We start from the raw sequence: 15,090 nt of genomic DNA, 5'->3' as shown, positions 1-15,090 counted from the left end.
TTAAAATCCCTCTGACCACTGTGCAGGACTTGTATATGTCATTCCCAAGATGAATTGATGCTGTATTGGCCGCAAAAGGAGGCCCTACATCATACTAATAAATTATTGTGGTCTAAAACCAGGTGTTTCAGTTTCATTGTCCAACCCCTGTATGTTCGTATTGTGTTTTTAAGTTATTTACATTGTTGTGTATTTAGTTTTATTATATTTGATATTTGTTTATCTTATTTATCCCCGATGTTCAGCACTTTGTTTCCACTGTGGTTGCTGTTAAAGCGCTCTATTAATAAAGTTGATGATGATTGGGTGACTGGACTTTAAATTAATTGGATGAGAAAAGTATGGGCAGGGCCTTGCAGGTTTGACAAAACACCATTTTAGAAAACAATATGAAGAAAAATTCATTTTTTTTAGAAGAAAAGAAAAGCGGCGTAAAAACGGTATATTTTATATCGCTCTGACTTATAGAACAGCGTTTTTTTCGTGACCTTTTAACCAGACGTGTGGTAAAAGTGGTGTTTTGTGGCACTGTTGGCTCTCCATACCAGTCAAGCCTGCAGACGGGTCCGCTGCAGAAGGAATGCCTGATCGGGACAGGAGGACGCCAGCGGGAAGAAACGCTGGGTGAATTTGTTCCTTTGTTTTTGAAAGGAAACATTAACTCGCCTTATGTTTTCAGCGTTTTTTGGAGGGATTAATTTTGCCTTTTGGACAAGAAAGGACTGTGTGTGTGTGTAAACCAGAGAAGTCGAGTTGAATGGTCAATATAATAAATTATAACTACTGGCCTGCGAACATTTCATTTGTGGACTGATTTTCCCTTTGAAAGGTTACCGCCACTTATATGGTTGTTCATGTTTGTTGCTTTTTAGGACAATTCAATTTGTTTGATGTCTGCTGGATGTTTTAGGTTAATGGTAAATGGACAGAACTTATATAGCGCCTTTCCAGTCTTACAGACCGCTCAAAGCACTTTACACTAGAGCCACATTCACCCAATATCACTCACTAACGCTCACACATTCATACACCGATTACGTAGATCGGTAGGCAACTTGAGGTTAAGTGGCTTGCCCAGGGGCATATCGACATATGGCTGGAGGAAGCTGGAATCGAACCCACAACCTTCCGATTGCAAGACGACTACTCTTCCTAACGAGCCACAGTCGCCAAATGGTGCTTTATTTGTCGTGTTTGGTTAATATCTGGGTTTGTGTGTATGCTTTACCACCATACAGTGGTACAATCTGAAGAAAACACAGTTAGTTAAACTTGATGCCCCCCAAGATGTCACTCGCTGCTGCTGTTCTTTAACTGTGAACTTTGGAGATCCTCCTGACCGTTTGGTAGAAACACAAACTCTGGTTTCCCTGCAGCCTCGTTTGTCACAGTTCCAGCTAGTTTGCTCTGACTCTAAGTTGGTCAAATTTTGGCCAGCAGCTAATTTCTGGTTTCCATTTCCTGATTTATGAAGATCAACATGCATCTAAGAAAGTTCACAGACACTTTGGTAGAGAAACAGGCCCACAGCATCATAGATCCTCCACCATACTTAAAAGTGGGCACATGTTCATCCTTTTATCCACTGTTGGTTGCCAACATCTGGGATTTTTTTAATGTACACACATTGAAAGTAAAATGTCTTAAAAGGCTTAATCCTGTATCTTTTGTTGTTAGTGCAGTAAAAGATTTACCCCTTTAATGCCTTTTTACACATCTTCAACATGGGTACCAATAGACATGGTGGCATCTGTAGAAAAGGGTCCCAGATTTCTGGCACTAAGCGTAAACCAGAAAGATGATAACAGGAATGTGAGACAGAAATTTTGCCTTCATTTATTTTTTAAGTGTAGTTTCAATTTAAAAAAAAAAACAAATCTGTGTAACATGAACGGCAGAACGAGGGATGAAGTACAGGCTAAAAATGTCCAACATTTTATAATTAAAAAAAATAAAAGAATATCAGTGACAGACTTGCTACACCAGGATGAGGAGTTAATTCCTATTGTTTCAATCAAAGACACAGTGGTTGAAAATGCACCAATGTGATCAGTCATTTACATCAGACCCGCAGAATAACGGGTCTAAATATGGGTAGTGTTTGGACAAGTACAGTTTCAAATTCAATCTGTATTCAAGCAGCAAAGGTTGACTGAGACGCCGTGAGCCAGCTGGGCTGTGCCTGCAATAAGTGGGTAAAATAATCCATGATGTGGAAACCCAGTTAAAATCCAACTTCTAATGAGGGAAACTGGTTAATAATGAGTAACTTGTTGTGAAGAACTTCACTTTGAGTTGGGGGGCTGGGTGGGGGCCCGTCATCAACAACGTTAAGAAAACAGGTTGAAAGGTCAAACGTACAACAATGAGGACATAAGTTTAATGCACACATTATTCCCTTTCCATACTTGAACTGAAATAATCTACATCCAGACTAATGCCTGTGTGCAACACCTGGACAGTTCTGTTCCAGATGTCCTCGCATGCTATGCTTAGGGGTGCCGAGTAGATGTCCAACAACATTAACTCTTTAGGAATAAATGGGCTTGAGGTTCTCAAGTTCCTTTCAAGCTCACACATCGAAGAATACAACCACATCTCACGCTATTCTTTAAGCAGGAAGAACAACAGTACTACTCCAATACGCTACTGTTCGTGGCGCCCATCTAGGACACGGCGTCCCGGTTCCCTACGCGTAGACTTCCCCCACTTGCAACCAGATTCCGGAGCAGTTTGCATCGACCGGCCAGGTAGTCCTCCTCGTCAACATTGACTAGAAGTTTTATAGCCTCGTGGCCCACAGCTTGTTTAAGGGAGTCCGTGATGAAGACCCCTTTAAGAGCCTCCAGCAACGACCCGTTGATGTAGTCCCTCCAGAAGGCGTCCAAATAGGTGAGCTCTGAGAACTTGATGTCACAGATGATGGAACCCAAGTCTCTGGATTTGAGGATAGTGTTGGCCTGGTTGAAGCGCTCAAACTGTCGCTCCACCGCCTCCTGCTTGTTGGAGAAGATGTTTCCTTGAAGGGCAGACTCGTGCTGGCAATATTCTGCACGAACTCGAAGACGGATATCTGAAAAAGGAACCGTTATAGTAAACACAATCCTAAATAAAATGATCCCTTCTTTGCACCAACGTTGTTGTTGCAGCAGCTTCTCTTTTCCAGCAGAAATCAAGAACAACCAAAGGCCGCTTGCTGAAGCCAGGACAAGGTGACAGAACTCAAAGAAAGTTTGGACACTTTCAATTCTAGGATTTATGTCAGGATATGATAAAAATATATCTAATCTCGAGTGTTGAACATCAACAGAATCCACACTGTTAGTGTCTGGTAAACATGTAGCCAAAATAAAATGAAATGGCCAGTTAAAAACAGAGGAGTTCATGGTCGGCTCAGTGACTGCAAGGTGCCCACGTCCTCTGGCTGCAAAACAAGCTCAGATCACAAGCCCTACTCCACCGTGCTTGACAGATGACATGTTTATGGTGACAAACAACCAACAGCGTTGCATGTTGGTCAAACTTTCACTTAATCTTTCATTTTGTAGAATGATGGAGTTCAGCAGTTTGGAAATGGTCTTCTAACCCTCTCCAGAAAAATCAGCAGCAACAGTTGTTCCTCGAAGTTCATTGCTGATGTCTTTCCAACTTGGCACTGTATGTTTCAAAGCAACAAGCTAATAAAACTCCTGCTCTTACTGGGCTGCTAACACCGATGATCAGTTCATCCAGTGTTTGACTAACAGCACCTTGTTGCTATTTTCCCTCCTAAATCCCACAGAAGCAACAAGTATCAGGGACTTATCCTCCACACCAGGACTTTTCATTTTCTCATCAATAACTAAATAGTGAGAAATCTGTTTGTTTTTGTCCACTTGATGGTAGGTTTAAATCATTTTAAAACCTGGTAAAGATCAAATAAATGTTTCTATGAGATGAGACGTAAAAGTCTAGAACTGGAGCGGAGTTTGGATTTTGGCACTGGAAACCAACTGATGCATTTTATTTTTCACTGCCTGCTGTGTTCTCTCCTTCTCTACCGTGCGTTTCTCCACTTAAATGAGCACAACATTAAAACTAGCTGTAATTATTTATTCTATGGTGTATTCCATGTATCAGGATAGATGTAAAAATCTTCCCTTTATTTTCTGTCACTTGTTCTAACATCTGCTGTGTTATGTTGGTGAAACACTGATATCTGCATCTCTGTCTTCCTCTTGCTTAAATGTTTACGTCCTTTATGGCAAAAAACAATTATAAAATGGGCTATGATTCTGGTTCTGCTAAAACCCTTTCCTACTCACCAACATAACGATTCTAACATGATGCTGAAGAGCGCAGTCTACTGGGAAAACAAACAGCCACCATTAACCGTTTAATTCTTACCACAAGTTTGCTTTTCTTTGCAGTCAGCGGATGAATTACTTCTCTTTCGTTTGCGGTGCGGGGCAGGGGGGCTCGGCTTAGTTCGGGGAGAGCCAACATGTGGTCCTGAAGAGGAGCAACACAGGAATGGGTGTGGACCTAAGAGTGAAATCAGGTTTGAAGTTAGATTTTATTTGACATTGTTAGGAAATAGTCTTTGGAAAAACAAATATTGACATCTGATGGCATTAAATTAAGAAATGAAAATGGACTGTTCTTATGGACTGTTATGAGTGGCACCTTTCCTACATATTCACAGACCCACCTGTTCTTCTGTGAGCTACAGCTTCCTTACACAGCTCTGTTCCTCTTGGTGAAATGTATCGCACAGATGTTTCCTCCAGGTACTTGTCGACAGGATCTGGGCACACTGGAAACATCTTAGTTAGCAGCTGATTTCTGACGGTAATACCAGCCTTCAAACTAGCAGAGTGCAAGACCCAAATGCACGAACCATCATGGAACATCAGTTTTTACAAACAAGTTTGAGTTCAGTTCGCCAAAAAATGTCGTCATAGATACAAAAACCACAAACACCTTAGATCTGAATACAGAGTTTCTCCTACCAATATCCAAGGGGGGCGCCACGCCCCCCAACCAGACCGCCCCCCCAAGAGGATCACGGCATGTAGTAATAGTGTGTTTTCACAGTTAACGTCATTCGTTTTAATAGATCACGCTGTGAAGGATTTCTGTCCCTGCGTCGTCGCTACTCTACTTTCTACGGTCAAACTTGACAAAAGCTGGATGAAAACACACTCCTGATACTGTGTCACCGACGCTGGCACGCTGGGTTGCGTGCACTCGCATGTACCTGAACACACGCGCCCGACAGCAGACAGAGAGGGCACAGATAAACATGCTGCTAAAACCTGGAAAGCAGGCAAGGATATCCGTGAGCGGCAGGGCTAACTCTCTAGTCCTGGCATATATGGCGAAGGTACAAGTACACAAAATAACCCGAGTGTTTCATGCCCCTGACACACAGCTAAAGTCCAGTGAAATAATCCTCCTGGTTCTATTTGACTAATATATATATATATATATATATATATATATATATATATATATATATATATATATGAAATAATCCTCCTGGTTCTATTTGACTAATATATATATATATATATATATATAAGGTTCATTATTTTCCATAATGTCATGATGAAAATTTAACATTCATATATTTTAGATTCATTGCACACTAACTGAAATATTTCAAGTCTTTTATTGTCTTAATATGGATGATTTTGGCATACAGCTCATGAAAACCCAAAATTCCTATCTCACAAAATTAGCATATCATTAAAAGGGTCTCTAAACGAGCTATGAACCTAATCATCTGAATCAACGAGTTAACTCTAAACACCTGCAAAAGATTCCTGAGGCCTTTAAAACTCCCAGCCTGGTTCATCACTCAAAACCCCAATCATGGGTAAGACTGCCGACCTGACTGCTGTCCAGAAGGCCACTATTGACACCCTCAAGCAAGAGGGTAAGACACAGAAAGACATTTCTGAACGAATAGGCTGTTCCCAGAGTGCTGTATCAAGGCACCTCAGTGGGAAGTCTGTGGGAAGGAAAAAGTGTGGCAGAAAACGCTGCACAACGAGAAGAGGTGACCGGACCCTGAGGAAGATTGTGGAGAAGGGCCGATTCCAGACCTTGGGGGACCTGCGGAAGCAGTGGACTGAGTCTGGAGTAGAAACATCCAGAGCCACCGTGCACAGGCGTGTGCAGGAAATGGGCTACAGGTGCCGAATTCCCCAGGTCAAGCCACTTTTGAACCAGAAACAGCGGCAGAAGCGCCTGACCTGGGCTACAGAGAAGCAGCACTGGACTGTTGCTCAGTGGTCCAAAGTACTTTTTTCGGATGAAAGCAAATTCTGCATGTCATTCGGAAATCAAGGTGCCAGAGTCTGGAGGAAGACTGGGGAGAAGGAAATGCCAAAATGCCAGAAGTCCAGTGTCAAGTACCCACAGTCAGTGATGGTCTGGGGTGCCGTGTCAGCTGCTGGTGTTGGTCCACTGTGTTTTATCAAGGGCAGGGTCAATGCAGCTAGCTATCAGGAGATTTTGGAGCACTTCATGCTTCCATCTGCTGAAAAGCTTTATGGAGATGAAGATTTCATTTTTCAGCACGACCTGGCACCTGCTCACAGTGCCAAAACCACTGGTAAATGGTTTACTGACCATGGTATCACTGTGCTCAATTGGCCTGCCAACTCTCCTGACCTGAACCCCATAGAGAATCTGTGGGATATTGTGAAGAGAACGTTGAGAGACTCAAGACCCAACACTCTGGATGAGCTAAAGGCCGCTATCGAAGCATCCTGGGCCTCCATAAGACCTCAGCAGTGCCACAGGCTGATTGCCTCCATGCCACGCCGCATTGAAGCAGTCATTTCTGCCAAAGGATTCCCGACCAAGTATTGAGTGCATAACTGTACATGATTATTTGAAGGTTGACGTTTTTTGTATTAAAAACACTTTTCTTTTATTGGTCGGATGAAATATGCTAATTTTGTGAGATAGGAATTTTGGGTTTTCATGAGCTGTATGCCAAAATCATCCGTATTAAGACAATAAAAGACCTGAAATATTTCAGTTAGTGTGCAATGAATCTAAAATATATGAATGTTAAATTTTCATCATGACATTATGGAAAATAATGAACTTTATCACAATATGCTAATATTTTGAGAAGGACCTGTGTGTGTATATATATATATATATATATATATATATATATATATATATATATATATATATATATGAAAGGGACAGAAACAGATCAAAGATGTGATGGTGACAAAAAGACCAAACTCCTAGAGAAAACACTGGAATCCAATTTAATCCAAACTAAACTGTTATTGTCAGATCAGATTTAAATCCAAATAAATTCAAATTTAGTATAATTCAATAAAGATTGTCAGATTGAATGCAGTTAAAGATAATGCTGCATATTATTATTCACGTGCCAATCATTCATGCTCCACATGCTAACATACTGGCCCAGATGGATGGACTCCAACTGCCCTTGAGATTCGGACCTGATGTATATTTCTGGTAGCTGAGAAGCTAAAGCTCAGGGTGTGGACACTGATGATGGTGAAGAGATTATGGAAAATGTGGTTTAGTTGTAATCAATTGAACTGACACTAACTGATGCTTCCAGCCATGCTCTCAAAATGACATGCTTTCCTGAAATGATGCAGCCTAAGTTATTGTTGAGGAAGAAGTGGCTAGCACCCTCTAGGTGGACTAGTTTCTAAAGACTTAGCCTGGGTGCAGGACTGCTCTTCCCCAGCATGACTTGGTTCTATCCCGGTGCTCCAGGTTCTTCCCCCAGTCTGAAAACATGACTGTCAGGTTAATTGTCTCCATGGTAAGGGAGCTGCGGTCTGAAAATGTTTTCTGTTTGGACAAGTTGAGATGTTAAAGTGGAACAAGATGAAAGTATGTTGAATTTTACAGGGAGAGTGTTTGGAAAAAACTGAATAAAAAATGATACCATCAGAACCCTTCCTGCAACATTTTAGATCTGCTGGCCCGGTAAGACATTTCAGTAGTGAAGACACCACTCAAATTCACAGGCAATTCTAGCATTGATGAGCAAGCAAAGCAATGAGGCCCCACAGACGTACCTAATGTGCACGCTAAAAGTCACATCCTGGGTAAAAATAACTCCAAGATTCCACACAGTAGTACTGGAGGCAACAGAGATGCCGCTGAGGGTAAATTATTGGCTCCACAGTTTGTTCCTATGGTACTCTAGGCCAAGAAGACCAACTTGTGCCTTGTCTCAACTTAGACGCCAAACAGTAAATTCACTCAAGCTTTTCTGTGTTTATAACAAGCTTGTCATCTATTTAATTAAATAGATTTATTCTGCATAAAAACAGCTAAATAACATCAGCATATCAATGAAATTATATTTATAGAGACGTAAAGAACTTCATGAGGCAATGTACGTTTCAGTGTCTTACTAACACTTCAACATGTGGTTATCCAAAGCTGGAATCAAATTCATAAACCTCACAACTGCTTTACTGGGAGAAAAAAATCCCAGTTTGGTATGTATTTATGTATTTCAGCTTTTAAAGGTGCAGCTACGTTTTAAGTACAATTCAAACAAGAAAAATAAATAAAAATATGACTTTTTGGATGCTCCAGGTAGCTGATTGATCTCCAGTAGCAGGTATGTTTCTGTTCAGCTTGATGTTCCAGGAGAGTAATGCTGCTCAGTGCAGAGCAGCTACTGTACCTTATCGCTGCTGTAAACGCCGACATAAAGTTCTGGTTCGGTTCCCCTTTCTTTCTCCACTGTAGCTGCATGAGAAACCCAGAGTTCAGTGATAGCTGGGAGTCCTCGCTGGTTGGTTCTGGTGTCACCTTTTAACGTTCCCCTACAGAACGTTGCGTTGAGCTCTTAGTTCCTCACATAAACATTCTGCATGTGTTCAGGTAGAAAACAACACGGTGTTGATTCTGTACACTCGTGTACTGAACGGACAGGGCTGTACCGGATACATTCAGTACAAATAAGTGTACAGTTAGAGCCCTAACCCAATGCCAGAGAGGTCAGGAAGGGTTTTTTTCAACCTAAGAAGTTCCTTTGCTAAACTTGGAGCAACCCTAGAGATCAATGGTACCATAAGAACAAACAACTAGTCTGTATTTTCCAGATCCACAGAGCCAGTTCAGAGCCAAATCATCACATCACCTAAGGCCTAATTTATACCTCCCAGTCTGCTCCACAGTTCACACTAAACCGAAAATCACCAGTACCTACCCACCAAGCTGACTGTCCAACCTGACGGGGACAATAATATGCTCAGTCAAAGGGTGGCACCAGACACACAGATGGATCAGATCAGGAGCAGAAGAAAAAAAACGATGATGAGGACAGCGCTGCCATTTTCCCAGTTTGGATCATATTTCTCCCAGGGACAACGAGGATACAACATATTAGGAACATATTACTTCTGGTTTATCCGTGAGGTCCAAGCAGCTCCCCCTACGGAGGTAAGGAGAGGCCTTTGGGTGTCTAAATGTTTGACCCTCGCTCTATTGTGTTCTGGGTTTCTAAAGAGGGCCACAATGCAGGAAGACAGTTTATCTACGTGGATATATCTGATGACCCCAGCAAACAGATGTCTTAAAGGTTGTGGAGCATCCTCTTCATCAGACTGCCGTACAACAACAGAGTCTTCAGTCAGAGGCTTCTTCAGATCTGCTGTAAGATGGACCACTGCAGGAGATCCTTCCTGCCCACAGCCATCAGCATCGACAATGACTCTTTGAAGAAACCTGCAGAATATGAACTACAAAACACTTCATTTCCCTTTGGGATGAATAAAGTATTTTTGAGTTTGTTTTGAATTGAGCAACAGTCTGTGTTTGGGAAAGCTATTTATGATCTCAGATTAATATCTGCCCACCGGACTGGCAGACCTTCACATGTGGCGCTTATTAACCCCAGCTGGTTATGTTTAAAGACCCGATAGTGTGAGGGCAGCACATTGACCCACATTAACTTTAAGACAGGCAACAATAAAACAAAAACCATGTTTTTCTGGAGCTAACGTTTAATTTAGTATGAAAGCTCGGCGTCTTTATTGTTTTTAATTTGGCAGACTAGTGAAATAATTTCAAACATGGAGCTGACAACCTTTTCAGTGGCTATTGGATTCTGTGAACTCGCCTCGAGGACCAGAGAGGTCCTTTCCTCTGGTGCTAGGGTCCGTACTTCTGGTGGTGAAATCAGAAGGACCTGGAGCTGAGCTCTAGCACCAGTTTGGTACTAGATAGGTTGAATGGACCCCTCCAATGCACAGGAATCTGGGTGAATCTGAACAGATCTTTTTCTAATCCTGATTGAACTGTTTATTTTCTTTCAGTTTGTAGGCATTAACATTTATGTTTACGGACGGAAAACACACTTTTATTCCTCTGTTTTACAGCTTGTTTGATCGATCAATAAATTGAGTAAAATTGACTTTATTTAAATGTTTGCAAACACTATACAATTACAGATTAACTGTAAATGTTGCATAAAATCCTTGACTCACCAGTCTGCCGTTTCCTGAGGGTGACGTAAGGCAGGAGGTCGTGGCGGGTGATAATCCTTAGAAGCTGAAGAACATGTCGGAAGTTCGTCTCATCACATCGGCCCTGGCGTTCCAATGCGAGCAGGAAATCTCTTCCACTCCTGATACCACCACGCTCATACTCGTCAATCACGTCAACAAACAGGAACGACAGCACCCTGACATCCCTGTGCGTTAGCTGGGCTCCGACTATGTCAAACATGCGATGAAGGGAGTACAGACCATGGGAGTTGTCTATCACTTCCTCAGGCCAAGGCTCAAAGCCCCAGTCTTCTCTGGAAGAGCTTGAGTTTGTGGAGCGAGTAGAAATGTTTCTGTTAGTTGTGTCCCCGCTGGTAGCAGCCAAACTGCGGCAGCCCCGTCTGTTTATCAAAGCTCTGTGTTCCAGAGGCCCGACGTTTGCCCGGCTCTGACTGGAGTCCACCCGGTTAGGCTGTAGTTGGGACTGAGCCTGCTGAGCAGAGGAGTTCGGAGCAAGATGAGCAGGAATACCGGCATTTGGGATTGGTGGTTGTTGTGACATCATCTCCAAGGTTGATAGAGACAAAGGTTGTTAGGATCCCACCAACTTCCACTGTCTTCCTCTGCTTCGACAGATTAGCTACGTTTAGAGAGTGAAGGATAATACAGAAAAAGTAATCACTTTTCATCAGGTTTAGCAGCTCGTAAGTACAGATATGATCAAAGTGTTGTGGCGCTGCAACAGTGACAAGATCAGTATGGAGCCCACAGACGGAGGCCAACATCCTATACCATCAGAATGAGGAGAAAAAGAACCAGGAGTTACAAAACAAGTTCTTAGTCTGTTCTCTGGAAGCTTTTAGCATTGCACAGATGAAGATGCTGCACCACCAACCCTTCTTCAAGCTTTGACAAGTGTGTAATGAACTGCACTTAAAAAAGTAATGCTAACTTTAAGGCTGCACAATATATTGCAAATCTCTTAACATCGCAATATCAGTGCGTCTCATATTTATGGCGCAAAGGACTGTTTGGAGAGTAATAATCGTTGGCTAATATATTCTAAGCGTGATTAACTTATATAATGTAGCAATGCAATATTTAGCCAGTTGGACAGAATCTCACGGCAGCAGATGATCTCAACGACACTAATGACATTCTCCAACTGCTAAGAGTGATGGAAGCACAGATGAGACGGAGACGAAAGAAGAAATTAGGTATATATCATCATCATTGCCACCCCAAGATGTTTTTATATCATGCAACTAATAACTTTGCATTTCTTCAACAGTTACAGAGGATCACTAGGATCTCATTGTACCAAAAGATCCATAGCATTATTTATAAATCATGTCACAGTAAACACAGTTCTAGTAACTGAAGACACTATGGAAAAATAGAAACATGGCAAAAATTGTCAGTTTAAAGACCAGTTAAAAGACCAGATAGAAACTGGTCAGAGGACTACCAAGACGCCTAATCTAGTAACAAAGGATCTGCAGGACACTGCAACAAGGACGGTTTGCATTCTGATGTTTTAGCAATTTTCTGCATTGACCATATGTGTAGGCTAAGAAGCAGGCTGCAAGACATTAATGATCATCCCTACTGCTTTAACGGTCCACCATCATCCAGGTCCCCAAGAAACGCACCTTCATGGGGTTAAATGACCACAGACCTGTATCCCTGACATATGTGGTCATGAAATTCTTTGAGCAACTGGTTCTGAAGCATCTGAAGGACATCACAGACTCCCTGCTGGACCAGCTCCAGTTTGCTTATCAGGCAAACAGATCAGCAGATGATGCAGTCACCTTGGTACTACATTTCATCCTGCATCACCTCAACCACCCAGGGATGTACGCCAGGATCCTGTATGTGGACTTGAGCTCCACGTTCGACACCGTCAACCCAGACATCCTTCACCAGAAACCCACAGTGCCGCCCTCCACCTGTCAATGGATCACCAGCTTCCTGAAGGACCGGTGGCAGCAGGTGTGGCTGGGGAGCATTTTCTCCTGAACAAGTACCATCAGCACCGGCGCCCCCCAGAGGTGTGTTTTCTCCCCACTCCTCTTTTCTCTGTACACCCCATGACTCCACCTCTGCTGACAGGCCGGTGAAGCTGATGACACCACTGTCATTGGTCTGATCCAGGACAGTGATGAGTCTGCATACAGACAAGAAGTAGATCGGCTGTTCCACTTGGGCGGTCAGAACCACCTGGAGCTGCTCAAGACAGTGGAGATGGCGTTGGACTTCTGGGGGACACCCCCACATTCACCTCCCCTCACCATCCTCAACAACACTGTATCAACTGTGGACCACTTCCAGTTCCTAAGAACCACCCTTTCTCAGGACCTGAGCTGGTCCTCACACATAGACAATGCTCGGAAGGAGGCCCAGCAGAAACTGCTCCCCCTGCAGAAACTCAAGATGTACAACCTTCCACAGGAGCTGCTGCACATCTTCTACACTGTCATTATTCAGTCTGTCCTGTGCACATCCATCACTGAGTGGATTGGCTCATCCACAAAACAGAACAGGTCCAGGGTAAGGAAAAGGGCAGCTAGCATCTCTGCAGACCCCACAGATTCTGGACACAAATTGTTAAGACTTTTACCTTCACATCAGCGCTACAGAGCGTTGTTGGCAAATGCCAGCCGTCACAGAGAGAGTTTCTTTCTCAAGGCTGTCTCTCTGATGAACACAATGATCACCTTACAGGCTGAGAAGTCAGCTGCTCTGCCGTGAAACAAAATAAGCAAATTTGCACTATTATAACTTGCCTTTTTTCTTCTTTTTATATGAAAAAGGTCTGTACATTCACACACATAATGTTCCTTTTTTCCTTTGTTATTTCATCTATAGTTAATATATTTATATTTAATGTCTGTATGCTGTGAGCGCTTCAAACCGAAGACAAATTCCCGAAATGAGCATCACCATAGAAACACTATGCCTACAGAACAACATGTTGGTGGAACCTCATGATCTGAGGTTACTTTTCTTCAGATGGAACTTGGGTCTCATTAAGATGGGTGATGTTATAAATACATCCAAATACCGGTTACGTTTTACCCGAAGCCTTCAAGGGATGTCGCAATCTAAGCAGAACTTTTGCAAGGCAGAGAGAGACGATAAGGTCTGAATCTGGGATGTTAATTGAAAACCTAATGCTGAAATTAAATCGAAAGGAAATTTAAGCAAAGTGCTAGTTTACAGGAGGAGGCCTTATGTGACCAGGTTATTGCACATTGATTCCCCCTTAAACACATTTATTTTATTCAGTTAATCTACAGAATAAATATCACAGGAAAAAATGAAAAAATCTTGATACCATTTATTTTTGTCATATTTTTATTACACACTTTTGAGAGCGACTGTATGTACCAGACAATTTCAATGCCAGGGGAAAACTGTTGAAATTATTGTGACAAGAAGCTAAAACTAGCAAATCCAACGTGTTCCTTCAGGCAAAATAGATCTGGGTGATAACATATATCAGTGTACAAAACAGTTATCCAACAGTAGAGATCAGGCAAATAAGGTATTTAGCTCTGATGAGGCTCTGAGCTAAACACATGTGCTAGGGATGTGGCTGTTTGTTGTGGCTGCTAACATTTCCTTTCTGTTAGCTGACAGCATCATATAAACTAACTTCAGACAGTAAAACATATTGTCTAACGCAAACCTCCACGCAGATGTCAGTTTTATTGTACCTTCAGTGTTTACGGATGATCCAGATGGGCGTCAGACAGCAGGAGTCCGGTGGATAAACAACATGAAGCTAGCTGCTCCAGAGCTGTTAGCAGCTTAGCTTCTTCTCGCATAAAAACACTGAGCTCCGTTTAACGGCTGCGCTCCAGTTCACTAGAACCGAACCATAGCTTTACAGCTGCCTGTCGGGCGAACAGCATCCTACGGAGCAGGACAACAAGGTAAAGTAGATGTTTTGGTCCATCTATCGATATCACAGCAAAATTAAGCCAATAATTTTCGGCGTTGAGGTAAAATGAAAGAACTTCCAGTTCGTTTTGAAGTTCACTTCCGGGTTTCAGGTTCAGGCTATTTTTTCACTTTGTTGGAGAATAAAAACATTACATTTTTGTCAAATTTGACACGACGGAAAAAAATGGGAAATATAAATAAATGTATTTAATAAAGTTCAATATTTCCTACAGAAACCGTAGTTTTATTCATTATATATAAAATTAGACCTCAACTGAGGACAATATCGTGCGGTGGAAGGAGTACTTCGAGGATCTCCTCAATCCTGCCATCACGCATTCCCTGGTGGAAACAGAGGCTGGGGACTCGGGGTTAGACTCTTTCATCACCCGGGCTGAAGTCACCGAGGTGGTTAAAAAGCTCCATGGTGGCAAGGCTTCAGGGTTGGATGAGATCCACCCTGAGTACCTCAAGTCTCTGGATGTTGTTGGGCTGTCATGGTTGACACGCCTCTTCAACATTGCGTGGCGGACGGGGACAGTGCTTCTGGACTGGCAGACTGGGGGTTCCGGAGGGTGTGTTCCAACTAGGGTTGCCAACTCCTTGATAAATAAACAAGGGACACCTCCTGGTAGTGCCA

General features: G+C 42.5%; 1 protein-coding gene across 2 annotated transcripts; it reads right to left on the bottom strand.

Annotated features, from left to right (window-relative positions):
- Window positions 1–1,811: 1,811 nt before the first annotated feature.
- Window positions 1,812–14,546, bottom strand: dedd (death effector domain containing). 2 transcript variants are annotated; one of them, XM_047369765.1, is made up of 5 exons: window positions 14,222–14,546; window positions 10,500–11,139; window positions 4,691–4,795; window positions 4,387–4,524; window positions 1,812–3,073 (listed from the first exon to the last, which is right to left on the bottom strand). In XM_047369765.1, exons 2-5 carry the CDS (start codon window positions 11,062–11,064, stop codon window positions 2,667–2,669), a joined length of 1,215 nt encoding a protein of 404 aa, XP_047225721.1. In that variant the 5' UTR covers window positions 11,065–11,139; window positions 14,222–14,546; the 3' UTR covers window positions 1,812–2,666. The 2 variants fall into 2 exon arrangements, with proteins under 2 accessions (XP_047225721.1, XP_047225730.1); XM_047369774.1 differs by lacking the exon at window positions 14,222–14,546 and adding an exon at window positions 13,123–13,244.
- Between the last annotated feature and the right edge of the window lie 544 nt (window positions 14,547–15,090).

The sequence above is a fragment of the Girardinichthys multiradiatus genome, chromosome 1 (genome assembly GCF_021462225.1).
Source record: "Girardinichthys multiradiatus isolate DD_20200921_A chromosome 1, DD_fGirMul_XY1, whole genome shotgun sequence".
Classification (NCBI taxonomy): domain Eukaryota; kingdom Metazoa; phylum Chordata; class Actinopteri; order Cyprinodontiformes; family Goodeidae; genus Girardinichthys; species Girardinichthys multiradiatus.
The sequence above is the reverse complement of the archived record's forward strand: the minus strand, read 5'-3'. Positions and strand labels throughout refer to the sequence as shown.

Coding starts and splice junctions, on each gene's coding strand:
- dedd (XM_047369765.1), bottom strand. CDS start 11,064: ATGATGTCACAACAACCACCAATCCCAAATGCCGGTATTCCTGCTCAT. Junction 4,796..10,499: donor CCTCAGGAAACGGCAGACTG/GTGAGTCAAGGA, acceptor AGATGTTTCCAG/TGTGCCCAGATCCTGTCGAC. Junction 4,525..4,690: donor TGTAGCTCACAGAAGAACAG/GTGGGTCTGTGA, acceptor TTTCACTCTTAG/GTCCACACCCATTCCTGTGT.